This window comes from Paroedura picta, chromosome 10 (genome assembly GCF_049243985.1).
Source record: "Paroedura picta isolate Pp20150507F chromosome 10, Ppicta_v3.0, whole genome shotgun sequence".
NCBI lineage: Eukaryota > Metazoa > Chordata > Lepidosauria > Squamata > Gekkonidae > Paroedura > Paroedura picta.
Window position 1 is genome coordinate 76,702,032 of NC_135378.1, and position 27,270 is coordinate 76,729,301.

The 27,270-nt window shown below is 46.6% G+C and overlaps 1 protein-coding gene across 1 annotated transcript; it reads left to right on the forward strand.

The window, feature by feature from the left end:
• Positions 1–7,324: 7,324 nt before the first annotated feature.
• On the forward strand, positions 7,325–25,854 carry PPM1K (protein phosphatase, Mg2+/Mn2+ dependent 1K). The gene is made up of 7 exons (XM_077300918.1): positions 7,325–7,516; positions 15,646–16,152; positions 16,674–16,774; positions 21,642–21,807; positions 22,201–22,345; positions 22,868–23,002; positions 24,299–25,854. Exons 2-7 carry the CDS (start codon positions 15,716–15,718, stop codon positions 24,428–24,430), a joined length of 1,116 nt encoding a protein of 371 aa, XP_077157033.1. The 5' UTR covers positions 7,325–7,516; positions 15,646–15,715; the 3' UTR covers positions 24,431–25,854.
• The last annotated feature ends 1,416 nt before the right edge of the window (positions 25,855–27,270 follow it).

Below are 27,270 nucleotides of genomic sequence, written 5' to 3' on the forward strand. Positions count from 1 at the left end.
CACCTTAAGTGTCTGTTAGATAAAGAAGCTTATGCTCGGTTATTTAAGTAGAGAGTACCCAGGAATCTCTCTAGTCTTTTAAAGACCTGTCTGGCCAGGTATATAGCTATTTGTTTGTGAAAAAATATCTTTTGTTGAGATTTATACACAGCTCCCTCATTCCTGTGGCCTGTTCACCTTCCTGACCATTTCCCCACATAAGTATATTAAAAATGATTTTTTTTTTAACTACCACTTCTAAGGGACACTCTCAGCTGTAGAATTCCCTTTGGATCTCCTGTCACTCAGGCTTCTCAGATGGGGTTTAAGCATTAACCATTTAGTGTCCATCACACCTTACAATCTATTAAAGCCTTGATACATGCTCATCTCCATGCCAATGGACTCTTCAGCCACTTATTTCTCCAGGGATGGGACTTTTCCCCCTCTCTAGGTTTCTGGCAACCCCACTTCAGAGAAGATAACTGTTTTAACTTTTCAGACTTCTGTCAGAAAAGGGAATTCTTCACAAGGGCTTCTACGGGATTAGACGTCATTTGGTGCTAAATGAAATGTTGGAGTCTGAGCTGCAGAAAGGTCATCCTTGGAAATTGAGATGGCAGATCTGGAACACACATTCCAAAGGAGTCGGCTTCTAGCATAGCCACATATCTGGAATGCCTGTGTGATTCGAGCCTGAAGCCAGCAGTTCAGTCCTTTATAGCTGGAGGGAGCTTCCTTGGGTAAGCTCAGAAAGATTTTGCTTATCTGGCAGCTACTTCGACCTCTCAAGCCAAAAAGGCAACCCCATGACAACAAATCTTTCATAGGGTCAAAAAAAAAGAAAAGAAATACTTGCTTGACTTATGTGTGTCACATTAGAAGTCAGGTGTCTCCACATGATTTTTAGGTGTTCTTTTATAAAAGAACTGCTGGGAGGGCTGTGACTTTCATATCCTGCTGGATATTGGACTACGTGGCCTTTGGTCCGATCCAAGAGGTCTCTTATGGGGGGAATAAAGGGCAGCATGAAGTTCAACCACCCATGCCCACATAGATGGCTAACTGCATGCTGCTGTCTTGATTTGCCTCAAGGTCTGCAGGGAAAGCAGGAGGAGTTTAACCCTTCAACTACACTTGGTTTTGCCAGCTGAAACTAGGCTCAGTGTTTTGTTATCAGGTGGGAAGGGAAAGATGTTTTTTAAAGATTATTCTTTAGGGAGCCTGATTTTGCTAAATGCCTCTTCCATTGTACCAATCTACACTCTCACTGATTTCCTGCTGTTTTGCACTACATCTCCAATCAGTAAAGTTGTTCAATTATATCTCCACCTTCATCTCCTCCTTTAATCCTCTCTTCGACTTGTTTGGCCTCCTTCTGCAACTCTCTATACCCAATTAGTGATTTTTCTTCACACCCTGGAATTTCTTTCAACATGTGCCAGTGTTTGTATACTATGGATTTGATTTTAGGTGCCATGGGTTAAATACCATGTTATCCTTTTGTGTGTGTACTTTTCCACTTTAGGTCTAAAAAAAGTTTCTCTCTTCAAATGGTTAACTCTAGTAGCTGCTCTGTTTATAATGGGCAAAGGGTATTTTCTTTCAAACAATTGTTATTCAATTTATTTGCTGCTTCCTCATTATCCCTTAAGAGCCTCTTGTGGCGCAGAGTGGTAAGGCAGCCAACTGAAAGCTTTGCCCATGAGGCTGGGAGTTCGATCCCAGCAGCCGGCTCAAGGTTGACTCAACCTTCCATCCTTCTGAGGTCGGTAAAATGAGTACCCAGCTTGCTGGGGGGAAAACGGTAATGACTGGGGAAGGCACTGGCAAACCACCCCATATTGAGTCTGCCATGAAAACGCTAGAGGGCGTCACCCCAAGGGTCAGACATGACTCGGTGCTTGCACAGGGGATACCTTTACCTTTACATGATCCCTCTGGTGGCATTATGTTTTAACCTCAAACAAGTTTTCTTTCAAGTGTCATGGATGACAAGATTGAAAGTGTAGGTAGGTATTTTTATGGTTTGGAATAAGGTTATGCATTAATGTTGTTGTCTTCAATGTAAATAGTTGTGTCTAAATATGACAACAATACAGTCATAATGGTAAGTAAATTTTAAAATTTCAACCAATGCATGAACAGAACTACTATTTTGTCAGAGTGCAGTACAAAAATCAAGTTATGTATCTTTTGAAAAATAAAATCTCATTTGCAAACGGGTTAACTTCAGGGCTTAAAAGTGTTGTTGTTTTCCATTCTCTCATGACGAACTTTGCCACGGAAGGTGCAAAACTCTGATTCATATAGCATAATGAAAATAGATTGCTGTTAAGGTTGCTAAAAGGGCCTAGAGGAAAATGCCATGGGAATGCCATGTGAAGCAATTACAAAATGATGGACAATTCCAAATCAAGCATCTTCCTATGATTGTCTTGGGGAAAGAGACACTTTAGGAAAGAAGCAAGAGGGTAAACCTGGTTGAACACCAGAGCATCTATGGGCTTTATGCAGGGGAGAAACAGAGCTATAAGTCAAACCCTCAAAATATAATCTGGGAATCATATTTCTTTTAAAACCAGCATGCCCATTTTACAAAACTCAGGTTTCCACTGTTTACATTAAATCCATAAGGCTTTTCCCCCTCAAAACCCCATCCTCCAAAAAGCCCTAATAATCTTTCCATATAGCTGATGCTGATAGTCCTAGAAGTTGACACCATAAAGTATTAACACAGCCGAGAGCCAAAACATAGCTGTGCTTCTTGAAGGAGTACACTGTAAGCAATTTCTGCACTTTTTGGCTGGAGGGGAAGCATCAGCTGACTTAGTGACATGGTAACAGATTCAGCTGTTCACCAGGACATCTATGACTGAATGCCACAGCCAAGATCATTACAGCTCTCACACCCAGGAGAAGTGTCCCTCCCTGTTTCTGACGTAACCTGCAGAGGCATTGCACGCATTTCTCAACTGTCTCATGCTTCCTGGCTGCTGTCAGTCATGTATAATAAATCCCCATCTGTGGGGATGCAGTTTCAGCCTCCTCCTGCTTTTGGCTCTGCTTCCCAGCACATAAAGATTTCATGACAATTAGACCAGGTCCCCAGGAAACATTTGGGTGCTGGGTGAACTAGCATTTAAAAAATGAAGGATTCTTATAGGGCCTCCCAGAGCTGCTGAGTCTTTTCTTACAGGGGATGGTCTCTTTCAGAGCTGCACAAGGGGGGAAACATCAGCACCTTGGGAGGGGGTTACCATTGAGAGTAGAGAAATGGCATGTGTGAAAAAAGTGTAGACAGCTCTCTGTATCTTACCTACCTCTACAAGGACACTACCTGCCAAAGCAAAAAGCAGGTGCCTCCTAGCTGACTCATTGTGAGTCATTAGCAGTTGCTAGATCCTTTCAACAACCTGTTTGCCTCCCTGACAAGTCATTGAGGAATGCTATTTCCTAACAGTCCGCGGGACACAATGGGACTTTTCTTCTGAATAAACATGGGCTGCATGTAGATAGATGCCTCAGTGCAGTCTATCAAACCCTTAAAACAGCCCTGCCCTACGACAGCTCTGAGGCAAAGGCTTGCAGTCTTAGACCTTTCAACCCAAGTCACAGTATCCTTTTTTTCTCCAATGCAGCTCTTTGGACAAAAACAGCAGACTGGCTGCTGAGTTCAACAGCCATTTCAAATTTCAGAAGAGGAAAGGGACTTCAACAGGATAGCAGAGTTTGTAGTATTTATTCAGTCCCTCTAAAAAGACCTCATGATACCAATTCTAGGCATATTATCTTTATAAGCAAGGCCAGTTTATTTGTTTTAGAACAAGTAGCATTTTGTGTACAGAAGGAATGAGTGAGACAGAAATGCCTGTGCCTTTGAGGATGAATACAGGTGGACTGTAGGGAGAGTGAAGAGCTTGGGGGCCCTTATGTAGTGACCATGGGTAGCATTTAAACGTGCACAACTTGGATGGGAATAGATGAACAAGCCCTGGACCCAAACCAAGATGCATGTCTGAATGCTGAGGGGATCTGGGAACACGTTGCTCCTCGTAAAAGTATCAGAAGCTTTGAGTATCCCTCCCAACTATATTAGATAGGACTGGATTATGCCTGGGGCAGGGTAGCAATGCAGTTTAAATTCTTGTTCTCTTTTTGAGAAAGCAGGAGAGAATGCCTTGAATTGGTGCAGAATAAATCTACGTGCTGCATTACATGCCCGTGAAAACGTTCCGGATATAATAATTGGGGTGGGGAACAAAAGCTATTTATCAGGATGCAAAGTCTGCAGGAATTATAAGATGAAATTCCAAACACAAGTTGCAAGTCGCGCTGATAATGTGTACATAAACGGGAAGGGCAACGTCAACGGAGGCTTTCTCTCTCTCTGTATATGTGTATGTGTGTGTCTTGCCAGTCATTGGCTGAACAACCGACCAATAGCAGTCCCAAGCAAGCCGTACGCCCACTCTGTGCTCTGGCATTCTATTGGAGGGGGGAGGCAGTCCTCTGAGTGAAAGGAACGCCCACTGACCTTGAGGGGTTATTTGCTTGGGAATAAGGAACGACGCACAAGGATGGGTTATTCACTTGTCCTTATTAGGGAGAGAACTCATTGCCTTATATTTACAATGGGATTTAAAACCGGAGGTTTCCTTGATGTCGCCAGACTTTGCTGGATTGCTGGTTACAAGTGAAGCTGATTAGTCTCGGTTTTCCCAAGGCAGTCAAACAGCTTTGGAGAGGAATCGATTAACGACACGTGTGTAATATGAGACTTAGATTAACAGCAGGGGGCAATGCCGGTCTGCTCTTAGTTTTAGCATTGTTTTAAAGAAAACCGAAACTATTCTTTTCTCTCCCTGGTGTGGTTTAAAAAAAATATTATTTAAACGTATTTATTGCCCCCCTTTCTCAAAGCAGAAAAACAGTACAAATAGATAACAGTCTGTAGGAAGAGACATCAAGTAAGTAGAGGAAACAATGAGTCTGACATACATGTGCTATGCCTAAATTGTAATAATAATAATAATTATTGTTATGATTGTTTAGGGGGTTTATGTCCTTTTATGGGGGGGGGGGTTATGGACTTTATGACCTGCCATGAGCCGGCCTCGGGAGTGGCAGGAAATAAATATAAATATAAATAAATGATAAATAAATAAATGTTGGTCTGAAGCTCAACAAAAAGTCTGAGGAAGTGAGCCTGCACTCAAAAGCTCATGCCTTGGACTTAAAGGTGCTATTGGACTCATTTTTTGTTATATACTATGCCTAGCATTGCCAAAATCTGAGCATAGCCCATTATGCAGGACACAGAATGTAGATACGGGGAAGAAAAAACAGTATTGCATCAGCAGAGAAGAATTAAAGCAAAATGGGTAAAATGATGATAAATCCTATGCCTACCAGTATTGTCCACAGTCCTTTTCCCTTCATAAAACTCTTCCCTCAACTATTTGGTTGTAGTATCGCCCTACTGTGATGTAGGTTAGGCTGAGTTTGACTGGCTCAAGGTCACCCAGTGAGCTTCTACAAAACAAGTAGGGATTCAATCCTAGGTCTCCTAGATACTGGTCCGACATGCTTAACTACTATACTATACTGCAGCATTTTCAATCTTTTGATGTTGAGGAGCCCTTGAAATAAATTTTCAGGCTTTGAGGACCCCCAGAAGTGATGTCAGCTGGGCACACCCCCTGAAAGTGTTGTGTCACTGGAAGTGATATCACCACCCGCACCTTTTGCTCTCTTTTCACTCCCTTACCATCATTAATACTAGTATAGCACTTTCACCTCCTGCAGGCTGGAAAGGACAGGAGCTAAGAAGATAGCCTGGACTCCTCATGCCATGCCACAACTGATTCCCCCCTTTGATTTGTACACCAGCAGCCTACCCACTGAGGCCTCAGGGCAGAGGCAGCCAGTTCATAGAATCATAGAGTTGGAAGTGATCTCCAGGATCATCTAGTCCAACCCCCTGCACAATGCAGATCCTTACCTTGTGGCCAAGTCCATTAAGATAAGAGAAAGGCTGTGGACCCCAAAGAGACCAGGGACCCCTCACTGGCTCTCTAAAGATCATTTAATGCAAGAGGCTTTCAAGCCAAGTGCAAAGCAGGGGTGGTTTGCCATAGTCTTCTTCTGCAGGGTCTTCCTTGGATCCTGCTTAACTTCTGAAATCTGACAAGATCAGGCTATACCATGCCACCTTTCCTCCATAAGTCACATCTTATGGCGATCCCAGGAAAGGGCTTTCAAGGCCAAATGAGAAGCAGAGGAGGTTTGACATTGTCTTCCTCTGCAGACTTCTCCTTGCTCCTCTGACAGCTTGCAAGATCTGAGAAGTTCAGGTTATTCCAAGACAGTTTAAGTGGCTGTTATTTACCAGAAAATCAAAAGTTTCAGCTGCCCATTTCCAGACACTTAACCTAGAGGTCGATTCATGGAAGAGAAGTCTTTTCCTCTCCACTCCATGCAAAACTGTATCGAACTGTATCATGTCCCCTCTCATCTCCTTTTTAAGCTTAATAGGGAAAGGGCTCCACTTTATTTATTTATTTATTTATATTTATATACCGCCCTCCCCGTAGGCTCAGGGTGGTTATTATGCATGCATTATATAATCCCCATTGAGCACATTTATTGCATAATCCGGGAAATCAGTTGCATCCAAACGGCATAAAGGGGGCAGGCTAATAAACCCTGGGAGGATAGCCCAATTGGTCGGAAGCAACAGAACACAATTGGGGTCCAGTTTAAGTCCAACAGTGTATTCATTATTCTGGGCATCAGCTTTGTGTGCCTGCCAAGTGCCTCTACGCACGAAAGCTGATCCCCAGAATTAAACTTTGTTGGTCTTCAAGACGCCCTGGACTCCAGCAGCTCTGTTCCCCCCCCCCAAAAAAAAAACACAGTTTCATGTTGCAGCCCGCCGCGTTGGCAACTTTCCCGCCTCCCGCTGGAGCCACGCCCGGGCGATCGTGGTGACCTTTCGGCCATGCGGACAGGGAAAAAGGATCGCCTTGTCCCCCGGCCCGTTGGCAACCACCTTAGCATTGCAGATGGGCGCCTGCCGCGAAAAGTGAGCTGCGCGGAGTGGCTGCGGCCGGCTCGCCGCCTCCCTTCCTGCATTCCTTCCCTCCCGCCGCCTCCTCCGGGGGCCTCTCTGCATGCAAGAAGCCTCCAAGACCGCGGGCCCGGGCGGGGAAGCCGGGCGAGCAACGCTGCCTCCCCATTGGCTGGCGCGGAGGGCGGGGACGGAGGGCGCCTTCTCTGTGGCCAGCCGCGCTGTCACTACACCAGGTGACGTCACAGCCGCCTCGCCCTGCCGGCGCCGCTCGGAAGGAGGGTAGGAGGCTCGTTCGCAGGCGCCGCGGCGATTGGCCCCTTGAGGGCCGGGAGGCGGGCTCCGCCGCGTCGCTATAGGCCCGCCCGAGTGTCAGGGCTGCACGCGGGGCTCGGACGGGGAGTGCTGCGGGGAAGGCTGAGCGGCCGCCGCCACGAGCCGCTCACCTGGGCTGGAATCGGACAGGTAAGCACAGGTTGGGCGGGACTGCGCCGCGTCTAGGTGGAGGCAAGCGTTTGGAGGCCGGCGAGCCCTGCCTCGGGCTGGGAGGGCCAAGCGGAGCCAGGGCGCGGGGGAGCCACCTGCATTGCCGCTTCCCTCCGTCGGCCGGACGGCCAGCTGCGCGGGAGGCTCCTCTCCTCGCCCGCCAAGGCTCCTTTGCGGATGGGCAGGGTCCCTCGCAGCGCAACGGGGCCCATGGCCCTCTTCCCCGGGGGACGTTCCTCCGCTTGGTTTATGGGAGGCTCCGGTGGTAGCTGCGCCCTTCTCCCGCGCCCCTTCCCCCTAGCGCAGGGGTAGTCAACCTGCGGTCCTCCAGATGTCAATGGACTACAATTCCCATGAGCCCCTGCCAGCGAACGCTGGCAGGGGCTCATGGGAATTGTAGTCCATGGAATCTGGAGGACCACAGGTTGATTACTCCTGCCCTAGCGCGTCTGGTCGCCCTTCCCCGGCTCGTGGTCTTGGCCTGGGGGAAGGCGAGAGGGATCCATCGCCGCCTTCCTTGGCCTGGCCCCGGGGCTCGGTGGCGGGAGAGCCTGCGTTTTCGCTTTCCGCCGCTCGGGGGCGAGTCCCGGCTGCCGGCAGCGGGTCCGGCCCGTTGGCGTCACACCGCAATTGGCGCTCGCGTGGGTCTCCCAAAAGTGGCTCTTTCCAAGAAGTCCTGGGCCCTGGCCCTGTGCGGGCGAAAGGGGACCCGGACTCCGTGCCCCTCTTGTGATTCCGGGGGAGGATTTCCCTAGGAGTCGGTGTGGGCAGCTTGGTGCAGTAGTTAGGAGCCACGGTCTCTATTTATGGTTCGATTTTTATACCGCTGCTCTCAGAAAGTGTTGCGGCGATTTACAAATATAAAACAATATTTTCCATAAAACTGTCCTTATCACAAACTCTCAGCCGGAGTTTGATTTCCCACTTCTTCGCACGCAGCCAGCTCTCTCAGCTCCACCTGCTTCACATGTTGTCCGTTGTGGAGAGAGGAAGGCAAGACCATTGTAAGCACCTTTTAGGCTTCATTGGAGCGTGAAAAGCAGGGTATAAAAGCCAGCGTTTATCTTCTTGCAGTTTTCCCTTCCCTTCTCTGGCTCAGACCTGCACTCCTATTTTGCTGTTTTTTATTGCTACTGCTGATTTCCTTTTCCTTGCTGCTGCTGCTGCTTTATCACAACTCAAATATTTATTATTTATTTATTACAAATGTCGCTTGAAAATTCAGCCACTGCATATTGAAATGTCATGCAAAAATGCGTGCCAAACTTGCAGATGAGATGTGAAATCTATTTTTTTTTAATTGACTTATGTTTACAATTGTCTTCCACCCTTCCCTGGTGGCTCAGGACAGATCACAACAAGCTCAAAATACAGGTTTCCTATCCCCCACTAGCCCTTCTCCTTTGACATTTGACATTCAAGGAAGCAAATGAACCACAAAGGCGAAGAAAGATACATGTGGGGTTGGTTAATGCTGCCAACTTCACCCTGCCCCCTTTTGCTAGGAGCCAACAAGCTTAGCTCCAGCCCAGATATCATTCAAGGAGGCTTCCATTCAGAATTGAGTAAAGCTGTCTAGGTGCAGCGATAAGCAGAAAGCGACATCAGCAATCTGGGAGGGAAAGATAATTTCTTTGCGATAAGAAAGAATTTTGGCTCAGAGCAGAGTCAGAGCAGGGCTGTGTGGAAAGAGACAGGAAGTGCTGTGCAGGGGGAAAGAATGAGTAGGCGAAGTTGGCTTGAATGCAGCACACAAGAGCTAAATTTGAGTCCAGTATCACTGTGAAGAGAGCTTCTTGAAAGCTTATTCCCCCATGTCTCCAAAATTCTGTTGGCCGTTAAATTGCTCGGCTCTTCAACCTAGTTCTTATGCAGACCGGCGCAGCTAACTTGCTGGAGCAATGGAAGAAGGAAGGTTGATGAAAGGTGCCAAAAGAAAAGACTTTCATGGCCAGAGTCTCCTAGTTGTCGTTTTCCCAGGCTGTGCGGCCATTGGCCTGGTGTAGTCAAACTGCGGCCCTCCAGATGTCCATGGACTACAATTCCCATGAGCCCCTGCCAGCAAATGCTGGCAGAGGATCATGGGAATTGTAGTCCATGGACATATGGAGGGCCGCAGTTTGACTACCCTGGAAGTAAAAATTGTGGCAGCTTGGGGATTTAAACTGGGATCTCCCCACCCTAGTGGGATACTTACCACTGCACCATACCGCCCCCCCCAAGTTATTTAATCCCTCAATCTCTGGATTTTGTAAGGGTCTGGTGTTTCTCTCTCAAAATAAAAAATTGTTTTGGAAGGCATTTCCAAAAAGGAATGAAGAGGTGGCAGCTTCCTCATCATCCACATTCCTTTCTGTACTGAATATAATTTCCTTTGGCGACTTTTACTTCCCTTGTTGTGTTCAGTTCTCAGCAGAGGCTGACTTCTGCTGTCCTGCCCTTTCCCACCCTCTGCGGCTTCCAGATGATCTGTGCCAAGATCCTGATCTTTCTCAGTGTTATCTGGGCAACAGCCAAGCCTGAGGTTATCCATGTGAAAATCAATTTTTACAATAATATTTGTTAAAAATATATATATTTTTAACCTGCCCTGAGCCTTTGATGAACTATGTAAAAACAGTAAAAAAATGATGTTTAATATATTAAAACATTCTACAGTCAGTAGTTCAAAACCAACCCTAATTTCCCAGTACAGATGTCAAATATGGTGAAAGCTTGGCTGATGTTTTGGGCAGGGAGGCCAGAATTTTGGTGTAAATTCTGGCATTAGCTGTAGGCCTGGTGGAACAGCTCTGTTTTGCTGGCCCTGCACCTTAAAGACTAATAAAATTTGGGGAAAGACGTCGCACTCTGACAGGCTGTTGATCGATCCCTGGCCCAAGAGAGGTATGTCTGGCCTCAACCAGGGTCAGGACTTTTTTGATCCTGGCCCCCACTTGGTAGAATGAAGTTTCCTGATGAGTGTGGGCCATGTGGGAGCTGGCTCTGTCCTGCAGGGCCTATAAGACAGACCTCTTTCACCAGACATTTGGTTGGGGGTTCATCACTGCCATTCCCCCTCCCCTTCATATACACCCTCTTGAGAACCAAACTGAGTGACCGTTGCAGCACCAAACGGAACACCGTTAACGGACGACTGGTTTGATTGTTTCTATTGCTTTTAACAAGTTTTTCGTTTGATGTCTTGATTTTTAAGGGAATGATTGTATTTTTGTGAATTACTGGAATGGAACTGGAATGCTGATGATGGGATTATGTTCGTAACCACCCCGAGCTGACTTGCTGGGGGGGGGGGAGGTGGTAAATAAATAAACAAACAAACAAATAAATAAAGTTGGCATAATGGTTTATTGTAGATCTTGGTCCCAGAGTCCATGTTACTGTTAAGTAGTTTATTTCACTGAGGGTGAGAGATTGTTTTAGATTAGCAGGCTGACTGTAAACTAGAAAAGGTTGGCTCCCCAGTGCCCATTTGAGGGAAGTGTCACTATCCAGGTGGGCTGTAAGTCGCTAATACTAACATTGGATTGACTTGAGTGGTGACCTGTATGTAATCTTGGTTCTACGCTTGATCAAGAGCCAAGCCTGAAGGCTTCCATTCCAAACTCGCCGTAATCTTGGGACTTGTTCTGGCCAAGTTTCTGTCTCCATGGTGATTAGATCTTGAACACACATGAGTAATTGATGTTTACATGTTTGGTCTTTCATTCAACCTAAGCCAGGGAGCTTCCCTTGCAGAATGGGGTTTTGAACCTGGGACTCCCACAACCTTGTCCCTTACTCGATAAAACACTGTGCTGTTGCTGAGACAGCTGTGCAAATCCTTAGCTTCTGAATTGTACTTATAAATATACTGTCAAAGAACCGAGGCATTTTGCTGCTTTGGAAAAAAGTCTTTTTGATAACCGAGATGTGTTGAAGGTCTCCATGTTCTTTGTATATCAGATAATTACATGTTATTAGAATAAGTGAAAGAAGGAATCTGTATTTGCACAATCAACTTGTCTTTGAAAACCAGTAAATCCTTTCTAAATGCATGTGAGGGACAAGAGAAGGGAAAGGTAATAATTATACCTTTTTTGTTTCCCTTTAAAAAAGAGCTGGGGTAACATTTCCCATCTAACAAATCCCAACCTCCAATTTCAGCTAGACAGAGCTTTGATTTTCTGCAGTGCAGAAATAGACACCTTCCTTATTTGCAAAACATTTCCATTCGTAATGCTTGGTGGGGTTTCAGAAGCAAGGTCATGGATCTCATTTCCCCAGCTACACCTGCATTTTGCCTTAACCTGTCTTAACCCCTCAGTAGCTGCCAACTCTGCACCCCTCCTGGTTAAGCATTCTTCTGAGCCATCAGTGGAAATTTCCAATGTCAAGGTAAATTCTGCAAAACAGAGTGACCTTGCTCTTGAAATTGGACAGGCTGCTGAAAATAACAATGAGCACACACCTGTTTGTAGGTACCAACATGCATTCACTTTATGAATGAAACCAGAAAACCCTGGAAAAATATATGGCTTTAATCACACATATAGCTGTACATGTGTTGTATGTAATATGAAAATTGCCCAATGCATACGTTAAATCTGTGGGTTCAGGGGTGGACATGGACACTGGTTGTGATTTGAGCTCTTTATTAGGAACCCAGCATGGTACAAGTAGAATGGAGAACTGAAAAACAGTTCCAGCCAAACCCCCCAGCTTAAATATATAAGCAAACAATGGATCTTCCTGCCAGGGTACACTGTAGATCAGTTTCTTTTTAAACTGATGATCTGGCAGATGGGATCTAGCTGCACATGGGTTAAATACATTGTAAGCTACACTCCTGCCTTGGACCTCAAGCTCGGTCCTTGGCAGGACTGCAGGCACAACAGTGTGTACAAAGAAAGAACAAGTGAACACACAGAAGCTCTGCTCACAAGTTACAGTGAATGCATACAATCCAGTGAATGCATACAATTACAGTGAATGCATGTATGCTAGACTGTGAAAAAATTGAATAATTCTCAAGTTACAGAGGCCCACAGTTGAATTTGCAAAGTTGTTAGGGCAAATAAATTTCACAAACAAGACTTCAGTAGGAAAGAAAGTTTATGTTTGCGCAAGCAGGAGCAAAGCTTAGCCTTCTTTGGAGAAAACCAAGGCCTTACTCAAAACTTGGTAGGTCAGAACTGAATTTCTTGCTAGTGCAAAGCAGTCTTTTATAAATGATTTCATAATATATGGATATTTTTAATTGCTCAAATGTTTTAATACGTTCTGATGTTTGCCATCTTGTGGACCCTCAGGCAAAACGAAACCACAGGAAAACAGTAGGGAAAGCCAAAAAAATATTAATTTTTAAATAATGTAGAACCCTCTCCACACTCACCAAGTTTCTCCCTTAAGAAAGCTGAAAGCGAAACGTCAGGAAGAGTGCCGTGTGCTGATAAAGTTCTCTATAGAGGAATAAAAAGATATATTTAGAATATATAAATTTTATATACTGTATTACTTTGGTTTGGGATGTTTGCGATAAAACTGATGAATCGAAGAGGAAGTATTTAAGTTTCATTATTTAGAATATTGCCCTTTAAACAGCAGTCTTTGTTTATACCACGTGGATCCTGACAGGGTGGAAAGGTGGCATAACAATGTTAAATAGTCTGGGCCAGCAGCTGTTTGATCCGCTGTGGAAATTTAGATGCAGCCCATCCATACACCCGAATTTACACAAGAGTACCAGTAGCTGCTCTCTGTGTGGTTTTAGGTTGGGGAAATGCTGTAGGACAGGGGTAGTCAATCTGTGGTCCTCCAGATGTCCATGGACTACAAATCCCATGAGCCCCTGCCAGCAAATGCTGGCAGGGGCTTATGGGAATTGTAGTCCATGGACATCTAGAGGACCACAGGTTGACTACCCCTGCTGTAGGAGATAAGACTCCCTCTCTGCATGTTGCATCTAGGCTTGCTAACAAGCCTGGAGAACAAATGCCCTGTCATTTTAATAGCGGCTTAATGTAGGCAGATGATGCCTTTTATAACCGGGAAGTCAATACATTTTATTGTTACTTTTCCACCTGGAAAATAACCTCTCTGAAAAGGACTCTTATAACAACAACCACAGCAATATTCTTATAGCCCACCCTTCCATAGTAGGCCCAGGGTAGGAAACATCAGGATTTAAAATATTAGTCATAATACATACAATCAATTATAACAGTAAACATTAATTAAATCTAATGTAGGTTTTACAAGTAAATAAGTTAAAGCAGCCTCTTTATATAGCTAGAATCTTTCTCCAGGTCTGGTGGCATCCGTATTACTGTCCCCACGAGGCTGAAGACATGCTGATGCAACTGAGCATAGAAATCACATCATGAGTCCCATTGGTGGAGTGGCACTTATGTAAGGCCGGGACATGCAGTGGCTTGTTCCACTGACTTGTACAGACTATTAGCTAGCTCTACATGGGATTTCAAAGCTGTCTCTTCTCAGTATTGTGACATTTCTGGGGGAAGGAGCGGTCCATTTGCACTTTGCCTGAGGGACACTGTCCTATGAGGTGACCTGGGCTCCTTTTCAAGTCCTGCCCTCTGGCACAGCAACAGCACCCATGATGCGATTCCTCCACTGGGTTGCATCATGTGTCCCAGGCATAACAGTCCCTGACTTGCTTCTGCTGGCATGCGAGGAGTGGTAGCTGAGCCGTGTTGTCACAGAGTGCTGCCAGTTGTCCTGGGCGGTTGCGTGACTCCTGCTTTGCATGAACCTTCCTAGCAAAACAAAACTGGCATGTGTTTCGTGGCGGTTTGGCATGCTTGTTGGCAGTGTGGCAACTTGTTAGCTTTTAATGTCATCTCTTGAAACAGTCCTCTGGAGCCTGAATGCAGGGGTGGGCAAACTGTGGCCCTCCAGATGCCCAAGGACTACAATTCCCATGAGCCCCTAACAGCTGCCATCAATGCAGGGGCTCATGGGAAGTGTAGTCCATGGAGACTGTTTCAAGAGATGACGTTAAAAGCTACCAAGTTGCCACACTGCCAACAAGTATGGTGACCCTTCAGTGGTTGTCATTCCTGCTCAAGAAAGTAAATGGGTAGAGTCTGTCCTGGTTAGGGGTGCCAGCTTGCCCCCAGAAAGTCCTTCCTTGCTTGGTGCCAGATGTAGGGGTTTTCTTGTAACGGAGGGAATAGGAGCAAATTCATCATTATTAAATTCCTCATAACTGGAATGCCTCCAGTGACTTTGGATGAGACCGACGAGTTCCCTCCTTGCTTGAGGTCACCCAAGTCCTTCTGATCATGAGGGAAATGGGTGCAGATTGTGGATGGGATTTATAAAGCATGCATCTCCCGAGGCTTCACGACAAGTACATGGTGTATAGACTTGTTGTTGTTGTTTTTAGGTGTGAAGTCGTGTCCGACCTATCGCAACCCCATGGATAATGATCCCCCAGGCCTTCCTGTCCTCTACCAATCCCCGGAGTCCATTTAAGTTTGCACCGACTGCTTCAGTGACTCCATCCAGCCACCTCATTCTCTGTCGTCCCCTTCTTCTTTTGGCCTCAATCGCTGCCAGCATTAGGCTCTTCTCCAGGGAGTCCTTCCTTCTCATGAGGTGGCCAAAGTATTTGAGTTTCATCTTCAGGATCTGGCCTTCTAAGGAGCAGTCAGGGCTGATCTCCTCTAGGACTGACCGGTTTTTGTTTGCCTTGCAGTCCAAGGGACTCGCAAGAGTCTTCTCCAGCACCAGAGTTCAAAAGCCTCAATTCTTTGATGCTCGGCCTTCCTTATGGTCCAACTTTCGCAGCCATACACTTTAGTTGGCAGGGTGATGTCTCTGCTTCGTAGGATGCTGGGTAGCAGTTTTAATTTGTAGCAGTAGAAAAGAGTAGCATCAGGTAGCACCTTGAAGATTAACCACATTTTGTGGCAGGCGATGAGCTTTTTCATGACGTGAGCCACAAATGCTCATACCCTGCCACAAATTTTGTTAGTCTTTAAGGTGCTACTGAAGACAAACAAAGACCGGAGGGCTTTGAAATTGCCTTTTTTGAACTATGACAGTGAAAACTGACAATGTTACTCTCTTTCTCCCCACCCCTTTTCTTTGTCAACTCTCAGTTGTTTTCAGGGCATTCCAAGACCTGCTTCCCATCATTTGTCCCTCACCAAAGTGCAGGGCAACCAAGTTATGTCCACTGCTGCATTAGTAGGCCTGGCCAGAAACGGAGGGCACCAAGCGAGGAGAGCGCTGCTGACGTCCCGCCTCCTGCAAGACGGCAGCCAATGGATGGTCGTGTGCCAGAGCTCCACTACTAACCGCAGAGCGTCCCGCTTTGACCTGGATGGGAGCGGCCGTCCCGCCACCTGGGACTCCTTCGGCATCTGGGACAACCGCATTGACGAGCCCATCCTCCTCCCGCCAAGCATCAAGTATGGGAAGCCGATCCCCAAGGTCAGCCTGTCGAAGGTGGGCTGTGCCAGCCACATTGGGAAGCGGAAAGAAAACGAAGACCGCTTTGATTATGCCCAGCTGACCGACGACGTCCTGTACTTTGCCGTCTATGACGGGCACGGAGGGGTGGCGGTAGCGGACTTCTGCAATAAGTATATGCAAAAGTATATCAAGTGAGTACCTGGTTTGGGGGCTCTGTTATAGGAAAGGTTGGAGATAATGTGGAACAGTCCTGGCTAGAAACATTCCAAGCTGGCTTGCCATTGCCTGCTTCCGGGTAGTAGTCACCCTGGTCTTGCTTGGTGGTATCTCCTCCCCAGGTTGACTAGGCATGACCCGGCTTAACTTCCTGAAGAAAATGTCAGCTTCAGAAGGTGGGCCGGGTGGGGTCATATTCCTGCTGCATTCCTTCCCCTCCTCAGACTCTGCCCTTCCCAGGCTCCACCCCAGGTGGCCAGGAATTGATGAACCCTCCCCAAAAGTCTCCATCTTCGGGAGCCTAGAAAAGCCTCTCCACTTCAGGGCAGCAATGGCCCGGCACAAGCCCAGGGCTACCCATGTTTGAGTGCCTAGCAATGGCCATCGTGCACCCAGGCTATGTTGGCACAGACCACTTAGCCACACAGGTCATCAGTTTATGAGCTGGGCAGAAAGGTGGCTTCTGAGTTTACTTATTATCGCTTTCTCGTTCCAGAGAATTCCTCGCTGAGGAGCGGAACATGGAGACAGCGTTGTTCAAAGCTTTTGTAGAAATAGAGAAAGCGTACGAACGGCATGCTCACTTATCTGCTGATGGTAGGTATGAAGTGCATTTGTGTTCAGGGGTGGACAGAGAAGGGACTTCTCCCTTCGAGGGTGGGGGGGGGGCTAGCAGTTTTTAAATGTTTGGTATTATGGTGTGTCCCCCAAGCATTGTTAACGCACAAGGACTTGCTAAACATGTTCTATAGTTTATATAGTCTGTGTCCCTCTAAGCCTTTACTGCAAGAGATTATTTGAAATGTCAAAATTAAGTGATGTGCTGGTTTGAGGTCTTTAAAAAATATATCCTCATGGCTTTCATTGCTTTGCTTCCCCATAAAACACAACTTGCACCCAAGCCTAATTGAGCTCTGCTGGACTTGAGCAGACAGTAACTAGTCCTCTTCATCCCACTCTTCCTCTGAAGAGCTCAGCGCAGCATCTGTTGTCTTTCCTCTCCTCAATTTTGCACTTGCAACAGCTTCATGAAGTTAGGCTGGGGGTACTGGACTGGCCCAAGGCCATCCAGCGGGCTTCCATAGCAGGGTGGAAATGTGAAACCGGGACTCCCAGAGCCTACATGTGATCTAACCACCTGTCTCTGGGCTTATACTACCCATGCATAGTTTAGAGAATGACTTCTACTGAACAATATGGTATTTACTGCCGAATGCACAGTCTTGGGTTGCATTTTTATAAACGTATGCATTATTATTATATTTGGGAGTAAGCATCTCTGAAATACTAGAATTTAATCCCAGGAAAGTGTGTGTGGTTAATGTTTTATAAGCTGTTGAGCTGCTTGGCACATATTTCATATTTAGGAGGCTCATGAATGAACCAGGACATAAACAAATGCCTGTTGATCCATCTGATTCCAAGTGCTCACATAACTGAGCCTTGGATTTGTATTTTGGGCTGGCTTATGTTCAGTCCTGTTCCAAGCCTGTGAACCTGATAACCCCACCCCCCCCAAAAAAGGGAGAGCAAAATGACATAGACCTGAGTGTTTATTAATTTTATGAAGTGTACCAGACAGCTAACCTTTTTTTTTGGTCTGACTGCACATCCAATACCTATACCTTATTAATAGGATACTCTGTCTCCTAACCTAGTGAATGCATGCAGCGAACGGGAGAGGAGAAATCGAAGGCCGCATGCCATTTTATAGCCTAGGGGTAGTCAAACTGCGGCCCTCCAGATGTCCATGGACTACAATTCCCAGGAGCCCCCTGCCAGCGAATGCTGGCAGGGGGCTCCTGGGAATTGTAGTCCATGGACATCTGGAGGGCCACAGTTTGACTACCCCTAAAGGTAAGCCCCTGCCTAAAACTATCTACAATATTTGTGTATTCTGAGAGTAGCTGTTTTATTACCCTCAGGCTGATGGGGAAAAGTGACCTTTGTGTATTTGGCTTCTGTGATGAAAATAGTGTTCGTAATGCAATTGAGATAAAGAGTTAATTATTTTCCTAATTTTTTAAAAAAAGATAGTCAAATCATGCTAACCTGCAACACTGTGGAAGTGAGAGAGCTGCAGAATTTAAATTGTGCTTATAGACACTTGGAAGATATTGTCTCGCCCAGGAGTAATTCGTCTGTAGGGGCCCTTCTCAGTACCCATGGGAACTGCCAGGGCCTTCTTGATAAAGGCCGCTCGACATGTAGACTTTAGTTGAACGAAAAGCAAGAAGAGAAGCAAAATCCAACCATTGTTGTGGCTGAAAATAACCTCAGTATGCAAAGAATGGTGATAAAGCCTCTAACTTAACTGTTTCCATTATGGCTGTTTCCATGTTTTGGGGCATACCTCTAAAGATTTCTTTAAAACTGCCTTTAAGTTCTCTTCCATCCCAGACTCATCTCATACCTTCTCATTGCTGGTTTTTAAAATAGCGATGAGTGTGCCAATAGATCTGACGGGTTGCCAAGGAAAAACAACACATAGTCAAATTGGAACTGATTATAGGCATTGGGGGAGCCTCTAAGCAGAGTCCTCCAAATCAGAACGGATAGTCTACTTCCTTTTGCTGCTCTGATCCTCCCAAGTGTTGCAGGTTCTATTTTAAATTTTAAGCACAAGATTCCTGGGTGAATTTCCTTTTTGCCTCTGTGTACCATGTTATTTGTGGCAGACTCTGTACCTGACCAGCCGCTCTAGAACTGGAGGCCCGGGACTCTATATGCTGGTCTTCAGTGGAAAGAGAGATCAGCTAAATTGGGTTCCAGGTGAAGGAGTCCGGCGGGTTCCTAGCCTGGAGCGCTGCAAGGTTCCCACATCCACTTTGTCATGTTAGTTGAGATGACATGCTCTAAAAATGTCCAGTGAGTGTCAAGATACTGATTGAAAGATTTTGTATTTCTGTAGCTTGTGCCGTTGAGGAAACAACCGAGCTGTTGTTTTCTTTTTAAAAAACGTTAAATGTGTGCCAAGGCAATGGTTTTTCTCCTTGCTGACTGAGTTAGATTTGATTGTAATACTTTATTGACATCTGAATGAACACAATTCCTTGGTTTTGGAACTGCAGTATTCGTTAGCGGGCCTAAGCTTCCCAGCAGAAATTTGCAGAGGCTACTATACAAAAATCCCTTTCCTTGTGGATTCTCTGACAGTAAGATTAAGTAGATCCCACTGACTCTTAATTACAAAGAGTTTAAGGCAAGGGGGTACAGGAGTTGCTCTCCTTGCCTCGTAGCTGGTATATCAACCCTGCCTCAGACAAAATCAGCTGGTTGGGTCAGTCAAGGTCAATACGTATCTGCTCAGATGGGCAACAACTATTCAGAATCTCTGGCAGATGCCTTTCCCAGTTCCCCCTCTCAAAGGTACAAGAGAGGCCTCGGTCGAACCCAAGACTTCCGTGTGGTGGTCTGTGAGTGAGCTATGATCTCTCCCAGAGACGTGCTTTAATGTATTTTGTATCGCCACATGTTTGGGGGCGTGGCATAAAGAATATCAGTGTGGCATTCGTATTGTTTCCTTAATAGGTAAGCCAGTCCAGGAATTATCTGCCCCCGGCAAATGGCATGACATCACTTCCTGGTAAACCCAGAAGTGATGTCACACTTCTCTTGGAACGGCCCCAAACTCTAGGAAAACAGTGTTTTCAAGAGAAGAATGACACCACTGCTGGGGTTTTCCCGGACGTAATGCCATGCTGTTGCTGATTGCCACCCCTCTCTCCCATTCTTCTGCTGGTTGCTGGGTCTGGTGACCTTATGATTTTATGACATGCTAGCTAGAGCATTCACTGACCCAGGCACTACACCAAGGGGAAACCCCTATCAGCTACATTTCAGAAGGAGACCCATGAAAGTTGCACCTGAGAAGCATTGTTGGACCTTCTCTGCCAGAGAGGCAAGGCCTCTGCAGCCCCTGGCTGCTGAATGAAGGATGCCTTGTGCCTTCAGAAGCAATTCTGGTGGTTCTGTGAGTAGGTTTCATGGGGTAGGCCTTGATACCTACATAGCCCATGTAAAGGGCATTTGATCTGCTTGTCCCAAATGAACTCTCTCCATACGCAGAATATACATAGGTCCGGGCCATCTTTCTCCTGTTTGGCAAATGGGGGGTTCCTGTGTGTGTTGATTCCTAGCTCTGTGAATTATTGTGTTATGCCACTGCTGTTCCAAAAGCAAGGAATACAAGAGGGGGAGGAGGGCCAGCAGCAAGCTCAAGAATTTAGCCTTTAATTGTTGGAGGGGGTGGAAGAGGCAAAGGCACAGAATATCTCAACAGTTGACATTTTGCCATGTTCTATTTAACTTGTGGGTTTAAAACAGGTATTTTACTGGCGGTACCAATGCTCTGAATTGCCTGTCTAAAATTATGATGCGATCCTCTCTCCTTTCTCCCTGCCTTCGTTTGTGTTCGGAAGTGCTGTCCGGCACACCGATTCTTACGAAATGCCGAAGGTGAAATTAAAACTGGTAATCCTCTGCCTACTTTGGAGTAAGACTCTTTGAACTCGGTGGGCGTTGTTGGGCTAGCTCGAGCTTCAACGTGCCGTAAAGTTGGAGGGAAAGGGAAATCTCTCTCCTGAAATTTAATAAAGCCAGTACTAGAGAGCCTTTTAGATCCTCCTTGCCGTAACTATGCCTGTTTTAAATAATTACGATCGTGATACTGCCTAGTTTTAGATTACCTTCTTTGGTAGCTTTCTTTTCTATCTGATTCCTTGGTGGGTCCACTCTACAAGAAGTTTTGATGCATTTCTTGTCACCCTCTTAATTAATGGTGTCAACTCTGGGTTGGGACATACCCAGAGACATTGGGGATTGGGTAGGATTTTTTTTGGGGGGTGGGGAATTGTATAATGCTTTGGAGTCCACCTTCCAGAGCTACCCTTTTCTCCAGTTATTCTCTAGCTCCACTAGAATATTCTTGGTGCTTCTCCTTCCATGGTCAGAGGACCCGTAGGCACAAGTTTGCAATGCCTTACATTTATACCTTGCTTTCCCCCACAAAGCAACAATCTCCGTTTTATTCTCACAGAAGTAACCCTGTGAGGTACACTAGTCTGAACCCAAGATCGCGCAGTGAGCTCCCATGGCAGAGCTGGAGCCTGAACTTGTCTCCGACCCTTGTCTAGCCCCACTATATTACTTGGGGAAAGCAAAGTGCTGGGAGTAGCAGCCCTGAACCCTTGTTGGAGAACTGTACAGCAGAGGAATATTAAACAGTCCGTCACCGATGTCTCCTCTTAATACGATGCTTCCCCTCTTGCACATGGCCATGCCGTAAAAGTTCCTCCATCTTTCTGTCCATGAGCCCTTTCTTCTTCCTGTTCTAGTAGCTTAAAGCTTGTGGAGCTGCAAGTCTCCCGGTAAAGAAATAGTTGATAGCGCTTTAGAATGGGAAAATCACAGGAGGGTCCCGTGCTCAGTTGCTTGACAGTCTTCTCTTGTGTGGCATTCGTAGCTACCTTGCAGAGTGCCGGCAGCACAGCAACTGTGGCCCTGCTGAGGGATGGGATAGAGCTGGTTGTGGCCAGCGTCGGTGACAGCCGTGCCCTTCTGTGCCGCAAGGGGAAAGCTCTGAAGCTGACCATCGATCACACTCCCGAGAGGAAGGATGAAAGACAAAGGTACGTCTCCTCTTTGATTCACTGACATGTCAGTCATCCTCAGCATCTCGCGGGAGTTCTCTGTTGGGTATGCAAGGATTGCTGGTAAAAGTTACCATGGAACCAAAGATGGGAGGGAGTATCTTCTGTTAACCAAGGTAGTTAATTTGGCCATTTTGCTGAATTCCCCCAAGAACATATCTATCTTGAAAGGGAATGAAAAACAGAGTGACAGTCTGCCGAGGTCAGTTAGCACAGGCAAGCGATGGCATTTCCCTGTGTATGGATAAGCGGTCACATGACTTGGTGTTTTGATTATAAACTGGCCATTCATAACTGCTTCCTGTTTTAAGGAGGAGGGGCAGAGAGAGAATCTGAATGTTTGTTGTCTCCCGTTCTCCCTTTCACATCAAGAATCAAGCAAGCTGGTGGCTTTGTCGCCTGGAACAGCTTGGGACAGCCTCACGTGAACGGAAGGCTTGCCATGACCCGAAGCCTGGGGGACCTGGATCTGAAGAAGCATGGTGTGATAGCAGAACCGGAAACGAAAAGGATCCAGGTGAGAGGCCAATCGAGGCTGTGCACGTCCTCCTTCCACTGGAAGAGGGCTGCTGGTTTAGCTGCCAACTCTGTGCTATGCAATTTCAGGGCCTATTTTCACCCTGTTCCGGTTTGGGCTACCGATTTTCATGCTGCTAGATGAGCAGCAGGTTGCACAAGTCCACCTGGGCCCCCTTCCCTCCCCACCCCCTCCAGGCCTATCACTGGCCATTTTGGGAAGGGGGGAAGGTTGATATGACCATATATGGTCACATCACCTGATAAATGCTTAACAATTTTTTTAAAACTAAGAATTATTTAACTCCCACCCATTCAGGAAACCCTTCCAGGTCTGTCAAGAAACTCCAGGGTTTTATGAGACCCTGGTTGAGATGCAAGAGGAAGGAGTCTGTTCCTTTCATGCTTTATTCCACAACAGAGTGCTTAGAATATATTGCCATCCTTTAAATAGTAAGAACATTACTTGTTAATCTAACCATTTCTAGTAAACAGCTGTCAGTCTGTGCTCATTTCATTGCAGCTCCAGCATGCAAGTGACAGCTTTCTGGTCCTCACCACGGATGGCATCAACTTCATGGTGAACAGCCAAGAGATCTGTGACTTTGTCAACCAGTGCCATGACCCCACCGAAGCAGCTCATGCTGTTACTGAGCAGGTAGGCGTCCTCTGCCAGACAAAACTGGGAACGGCGTGGTTTTCCACTGGGTAGTCTTCTGAAGCCCTGGCCTGGGTGGGCCAGGCCAGCCTGGTCTTGCCAGACTTTCAGAGCTAAGCAGGGTTGATAGGTCACTTCAAGAAGGACGTAGATAAAATCGAACGGGTACAGAGGATGCTTTAGGGGGTTGGCCTAGATGGCCTGTATGGTCCCTTCCAACTCTATGATTCTATGATTCTAGGGTTGGTTCTAGTTAGTTCTTGGATGGGAGATCACCAAAGAAGGCCAAGGTTGCTTTACAGAGGCAGGTAATGACAAATCTCATTGCCATTCGCCTTGAAAACACGACATCAGCCTTTTGATATGGAGGGACCCCTGAAATATTTTTCTGGCACCCTGGAAGTGGTGATGTACCCCTTCAGAAAGTGGGCACAGAAGTAAGATGTAGAAGTCAGGGAGTCAATCATTTATCATTTCCATTGTGGAGAGAGACACCAGGCTTGTAGAGCAACAGGGGAAGTGGGCTCCAATGACTTCTAGTGATGTCAGCAGCTGTCCGAACATCTGGGAAAGGCTGTGTGAGCCCACCCTGGTTGTGAATCCCTGCCCTATGGTCACCATAAGGTGCCTTTACTCTGCTCTGGTTCGGCCTCACTTGGAATACTGTGTTCAGTTTTGGGCACCACAGTTGGTAGAAGGATATAGACAAACTGGAACATCTCCAGAGGAGGGGTTTGGAGACCAAGACGTATGAGGAAAAGTTGGGGGAGTTTGGTCTGTTTAGCCTGGAAAGAAGACAACTGAGAGGGGATCTGATAACCATCTTCAAGTATTTAAAAGGCTGCCATATAGAGGATGGAGCAGAGTTGTTCTCTCTTGTCCTGGAGGGATGGACCAGATCCAGTGGGATGAAATTAATGCAAAAGAAATTCGGTCTAAACATCAGGAAGAAGTTCCTGACAGTTAGAGCGGTTTCTCAGTGGAACAGGCTTCCTCGGGAGGTGGTGGGTTCTCCATCTTTGGAGATTTTTAAACAGAAGCTGGATAGCCATCTGACAGAGAGTCTGATTCTGTGAAGGCTCAAGGGGGTGGCAGGTTACACTGTCAGCGATAGGGTTGTAGGTGTCCAGCATGGTGCAGGGGGTTGGACTAGAAGACCCAGGAGGTCCCTTCCAATTCTATGATTCAGACGTGCCAGGCACACTCAGATTCTTTTTGTGGAGCTGTTGCATGTTCTTGAACAGACAGACGGAATGTTGAGACAGCTAAACTTCTATCGTGTCATCTCTCCGTCAGGCTGTCCAATACGGAACGGAAGACAACAGCACTGCCATTGTCGTGCCCTTCGGAGCCTGGGCCAAGTACAAAAACTCGGAGATCAGCTTCTCATTTAGCCGGAGCTTCGCCTCGAGTGGGAGATGGGCGTGAGGGTCTTGGGCAGCCAAGCGCTGAACGTGCTGAGATGCAGGAGGCATGCAAGAAGAGAGCTGACCTGTTGATAGGTCAACACAACTGTCACGTCCACCTTTCTTCCCCGCCTACTGCCTTCTGTTTGGGCAGCAGGCTGTTGTCATGGCGTTGCCTTTTAACCCACCGGTCATTAACTGCTTATTTCAGCCCAACAGCGTTTCCTTCCTCAGTCATCAAGGAGCGGAGAAAGATCCTGGTTCTGTGGTTGGCATCCATCTATGGATTTTGTACCTTTTTTAAATACGACCGGTACATTCAGCGGTGGAGAGGCCATCGTGACCAAGCTCTCTTGATTTGCACAGTATCTCAAGAAGCTGTGTAAGGATGGCATTTATCTTCCTCCATTATCACAGGATAGGGCTGCTGAAGGAAGTCCTGGGAAGCCAGCCAGTAGGAGACCCAAGACGATGCACCAATGGTTCCATGATGGTTTGCGTGACCCATTGGCTCCAAGTCAAACCAGTTTTAATTTCAGATCTGAGACTAGCCCGATTGTCCAGAAGTTTCCCTATGACACCGGGCCTGACCGATGCCATACTGTGCAAATGGAGAGGCAGCAATTCCGCTGAAGTGTGGCAGCTACTCTTGGGACCCTTTCTCCCAAAAATGGAGAAAGAGCTTCACGCCCAACTTTTGAAGCACAGACCTGTTTTTGTTTGTGAGGACTTTGGCCAGTATAGAAGGACCCACTATGGCCGTAGAAGAAACTACGGCATGACACGAACAAGGGGGAACACGTATCCCTTACCTTTAGAAGAGTGAAAACAACCTACATTTTTATTGTGTTGTATTTTTCTTTAGAGGCTTTAGATAAATTCCCCTCTGCTTAAAGAACAAAAATTCCGTGAACAAAGCTGGGCAAAGAACATTGTCAGTTACTGTTTAGATCACTGCTCCTTCCCTTTCCAAGTCCCCAAACAACTCCGTCCCAAATGCACAACATTAACAGGTACGAGGACCTTGTCAGGGATCCTTGGGCACTTAAGTGTCAAGTGTTTGGAGAAAGGGATGTTGTTCCAACTGGGCAAGACACGGCGGATATCCTTTTGAGTGCCCTCTACCAACTACCGCTGGAAGAGAAGAATAAACTCATACTTAAGGCTGCTGTCAGCTTTCCCCTTCAAGGCAATTTAGGAGGAAACGGCTGAGGGAAGCTTCTGACGGATTCTGAAGGAAACAAAATTTCAGTGCAGCTAGTGAAATTGCTCGAGAGCGTGTGAAAGGTGCGTGTATCCAAGTAAAAGATAAGCTAATGTGAGGTGAACAGTTGCCAATGGGTGCCATGGCAAGGTCTGAGAAACCTCAGTGTTATCAGCATGCCTGCTACCTAAGGAGATGCTTTAGAGCAGGGGTAGTCAAACTGCGGCCCTCCAGATGTCCATGGACTACAATTCCCAGGAGCCCTTGCCAGCATTCGCCAGCGAATGCTGGCAAGGGCTCCTGGGAATTGTAGTCCATGGACATCTGGAGGGCCGCAGTTTGACTACCCCTGCTTTAGAGTGCCCAGTTAAAATTCTGGGCAGGATCCCGGATAGCGACTTTGCTCTACATCGGTGTCCCCAACTCCATTGAGCTTTCCGGCATGTTTGAAATTCTGTCCGAGGGCAGGAGGCTGTGATGACAATGGGGGTGGGGAAGGAGAATGGCAAAATGTCGGGGAGGTTCCCAGTCAAGTGTTCTCATCTTAGGATGGAGGCGGAAATGGGGGCTCCCTGCAGGCCCAAGGGTGATGCTTCTTGGGCTCCTCCAAAGCACCGCTTGCTTGAATGAGCCAGAGGAAAGCCACAATTGGTTCTTTGGAAGCACATCGGCAGGCACACTGGGGATCGCCGCTCAAGACGGCAGAAGTAAGGATTTCGGCATCACTACGGGAGAAGCTCTTCCTCTTCAGTTTTGACATAAGCACCTGGGGAACTCTGCCAGCTTTGAAAAAGAATCATGTACCAAACAGCGTAACTCCGATGAAGTTAATGTTTTTTCGCTGGGAGCTGTGATTAGCCAATCAGCTCGCCCCTGACCACCATGTGGACTGCTGTTGTTGAACATCTGTCCGGGTTTAGGCCCGCAAACTTCTTTGTGTCAGTCATTCCAGAGTGAGAAACGGCAAGTGCTTTGCAGACACACTGCCGTCGCGTTGTGCCTGTTAACTAATGTATATTTAATGCTTGTATCATATTTGTACATATCTAGTACCGTCATGATAGGTCATTCTAGCAGTGTGTTCTGATTCTTTGGAAAGACCCTCTTTGTTATTGTTTTTTTCTTAACTCTTGTTTTTTTAACCCAAGGGTTTGAAACTTCTGCTTTGCATTACAAACAAAATCCTTTATCTTGTTGTAAACAGAAACTGAACACATGCATTGTTGTTGCTGACCATCCCGGGGATTGGGATCTGACCAGATTGCCTGCTGGTGAAAAGGGGAAGAAAGAGAACCCCTTGGACAGCCAAAACCTGGGGATCATGGGATCGATACAGACAAAAGCCATGTGGGAGGGGATCTGTAATAAGGAGTATGGGTGGTCAAGATGGAGTGACAAAGATGGCTAGATCCAATCCCAGGTCTCCTTCTTCCTTGTAATGTAAGTTGTTATGAAGTTAGTTATGTAATAACCTTCTTGCTTTGAGTCCATCCAGTTTCCTGTTATCTGGGGCCATCCTGATGTTACTGGTGCTTGACCCTTGCCAACTTTGCCCCTCTCTTTGCCCAGCGTAGATACGCCTTAATGTTTTGCCGTTGTGAGTTTCTAGTGTTGCAGTCTTTTGGGTTCCTGCTCACTTTCGTAAGGAAACTGGTACG